At 45.3% G+C, this 2160-nt stretch overlaps 1 protein-coding gene across 1 annotated transcript; it reads left to right on the top strand.

Annotated features, from left to right (window-relative positions):
- Nucleotides 1–886: 886 nt before the first annotated feature.
- TEOVI_000374800 (Trypanosomal VSG domain containing protein, putative) lies at nt 887–1501 on the top strand (the record flags this gene model as incomplete). The annotated part of the gene is made up of 1 exon (XM_067226608.1): nt 887–1501. The coding sequence occupies one exon, from the start codon at nt 887–889 to the stop codon at nt 1499–1501; it is 615 nt and encodes a 204-aa protein (XP_067082709.1).
- Nucleotides 1502–2160: the final 659 nt, after the last annotated feature.

Below are 2160 nucleotides of genomic sequence, written 5' to 3'. Positions count from 1 at the left end.
AGCAGGAGGATCAAGGAATTGTATAAGTGTAATATAATGGTGAAGTCTTCTTATCAGATACCGTAATAGTTATCAACATTTGCAGGCAACAATATAATAATAGCAGAAAACTTTTAAATGCCACTAATAGATTACTGTGAGCAGCAAGATAATATATAAGCTATAATTCTGCTTAAAATAGAGCATTCATGAATAATTCTAAGATATATTTGAAGTATAGAGATTCGTTGGTGATACTTCTCTGATTCCATATTGGTCCACTGATTTGACATTAAGAGCTTTGAAGGATCGACTAATCCATATAAAACCGGTCGCTAAATCAGAGAAAATGATGAGTATTAGCAAACAGAAAAATAGACCGGAAAAACACTTTCAGCATCAGGACTATCTATTATTATGTGTTGGAAGCCAAGAAGCCCCAATAGTACGAATGAGAGGCAAAAAATCAAACCGTGCATGCAACAAAAAACAGCGTTACCTGATTGTTTCATCGGAAAACAGTGTAAAACTACGCTAGGAAGATGCAACTAGGACCCCCAGGCATTGAATTTTCATGCATAGAAATAACTGCGATATTATAAAGAATGGAAAGACTTGAGTTTGTGATGAGGAGGATAGATTAAATAGGTATAGACAGATGCAGATAATAAATAAAACTGCAACCTTGTCAAAAAACAAAATTTATGTACTTTATGACGCAACTTTCCTAGGCTTTCTCTTACAACAGCTCTGAAACTGGTAGCCTAAACACACAAACATCACATACCTGACCGTATAGTGCGCTCGATAAAAAAAAACAGCCGACCGAGCAAAGCGGTAGCTAGCGCGGTCAGACACTAGCTCAATCCACGAATCAACCTGAATAATCCACAGATAAGGCCGGAGGATGCGAAGCTTTAGTCCAGGGACGCTACTCAGCTTGTTGCTGATGCTCACGGGCGTTACTACAAGCCATGCGGCAGCGCCAACAGCCGGCGACAACATAGCTAGCTACAACCAACTTTGTCGAATGGTCAGGCTCGCAGCAGCTGAGATCGGAAGACCAAGCAAAGGAACAGATGCCGATGACTTTGAGACCATAGCCGCAATCGTAAACTTAACCGTCAAAAACCCAGCCACTCTAGACGACATCGCTAAACACGACACAAAAGAGTATTCCAACCTGCCAACAACCTCAAAGGCCAAGATGCACTGCGACGAAACTAAATGGGAGCTCTGCAAGAAGGCAGCAGCATATGCAAGAGATCACAAAGACAACAGGCAACTACAGCTGTGGAGCAAGGCACACTATTCCCAACAAGCGTCAGAGAAGATTCAAGACCTTGTTGCCGGCATAATAGCAACAGTGGACGAACTGCAGAAAATAGATCTGGTGGCAAAGGCGTCGGCTGTCAATGCGAACCTGGCAGAGGCGCTGCTCGGACCAACAAAAGCAAAATCAAAAATAGAACTGCAGACGACAAGCAACGGTCGAGCAGAGAAGTGCGGCAAAACCGATTAGGAGGCGGACCTAACCTTAATAGCAGGGACTTTCATCGCAGCGGACATGCTCTGCATTTGCGGCCAAGCAACCAGCGGCAACACCGAGCCGACACTGTGCGGGACTTTCAGCCCAGCACCGGCAATCGAGCAAGCCCCAGGCGCTGATTACTGAAACGACTGGGAAACGTTCAAAAACGGCTGCGGCAAACCTGAAAAGCTCGACCAGAACAGCGCAACTTTAATCAGATCAGCCATCAGCAGCTTCGTAACGCACATTCGCAGCAACGCCGGCGCAGTAGCAGGCAAACTTCTTAGCCTGGGAAAGATCCCAGCAAGCTTAACTTCGCACTCCACGGGACTAGGCGACGCCAACAACGCCCGTGCCTCATCTACAAAAAGGCCGCAGTGGCAATCCCGTCAGACGGCATAACATGGATAAAAAAGCTTGAGCTCGCAGCAACAGCCCTCGATAACCTTAAGCATTCGGCAGAGAAAAAAGAACAGCTGCTAAACAAGCTGCATATGCTAAACTCCTCACTGGCAACTCTAGCCATCGGTGACAGCAAAACCACGGTTACCGACAGCAAACCCCAAGAAGACGCCGTTTCCAAAACGCTAGAAAACAAGAAGAAAGAATGCATAACACACAAAGACAATAAAGCCGCTTGCACAAATTTC

This window comes from Trypanosoma equiperdum (assembly GCF_001457755.1).
Source record: "Trypanosoma equiperdum strain OVI genome assembly, contig: ctg_809, whole genome shotgun sequence".
Lineage (NCBI taxonomy): Eukaryota > Euglenozoa > Kinetoplastea > Trypanosomatida > Trypanosomatidae > Trypanosoma > Trypanosoma equiperdum.
The sequence above is the reverse complement of the archived record's forward strand: the minus strand, read 5'-3'. Positions and strand labels throughout refer to the sequence as shown.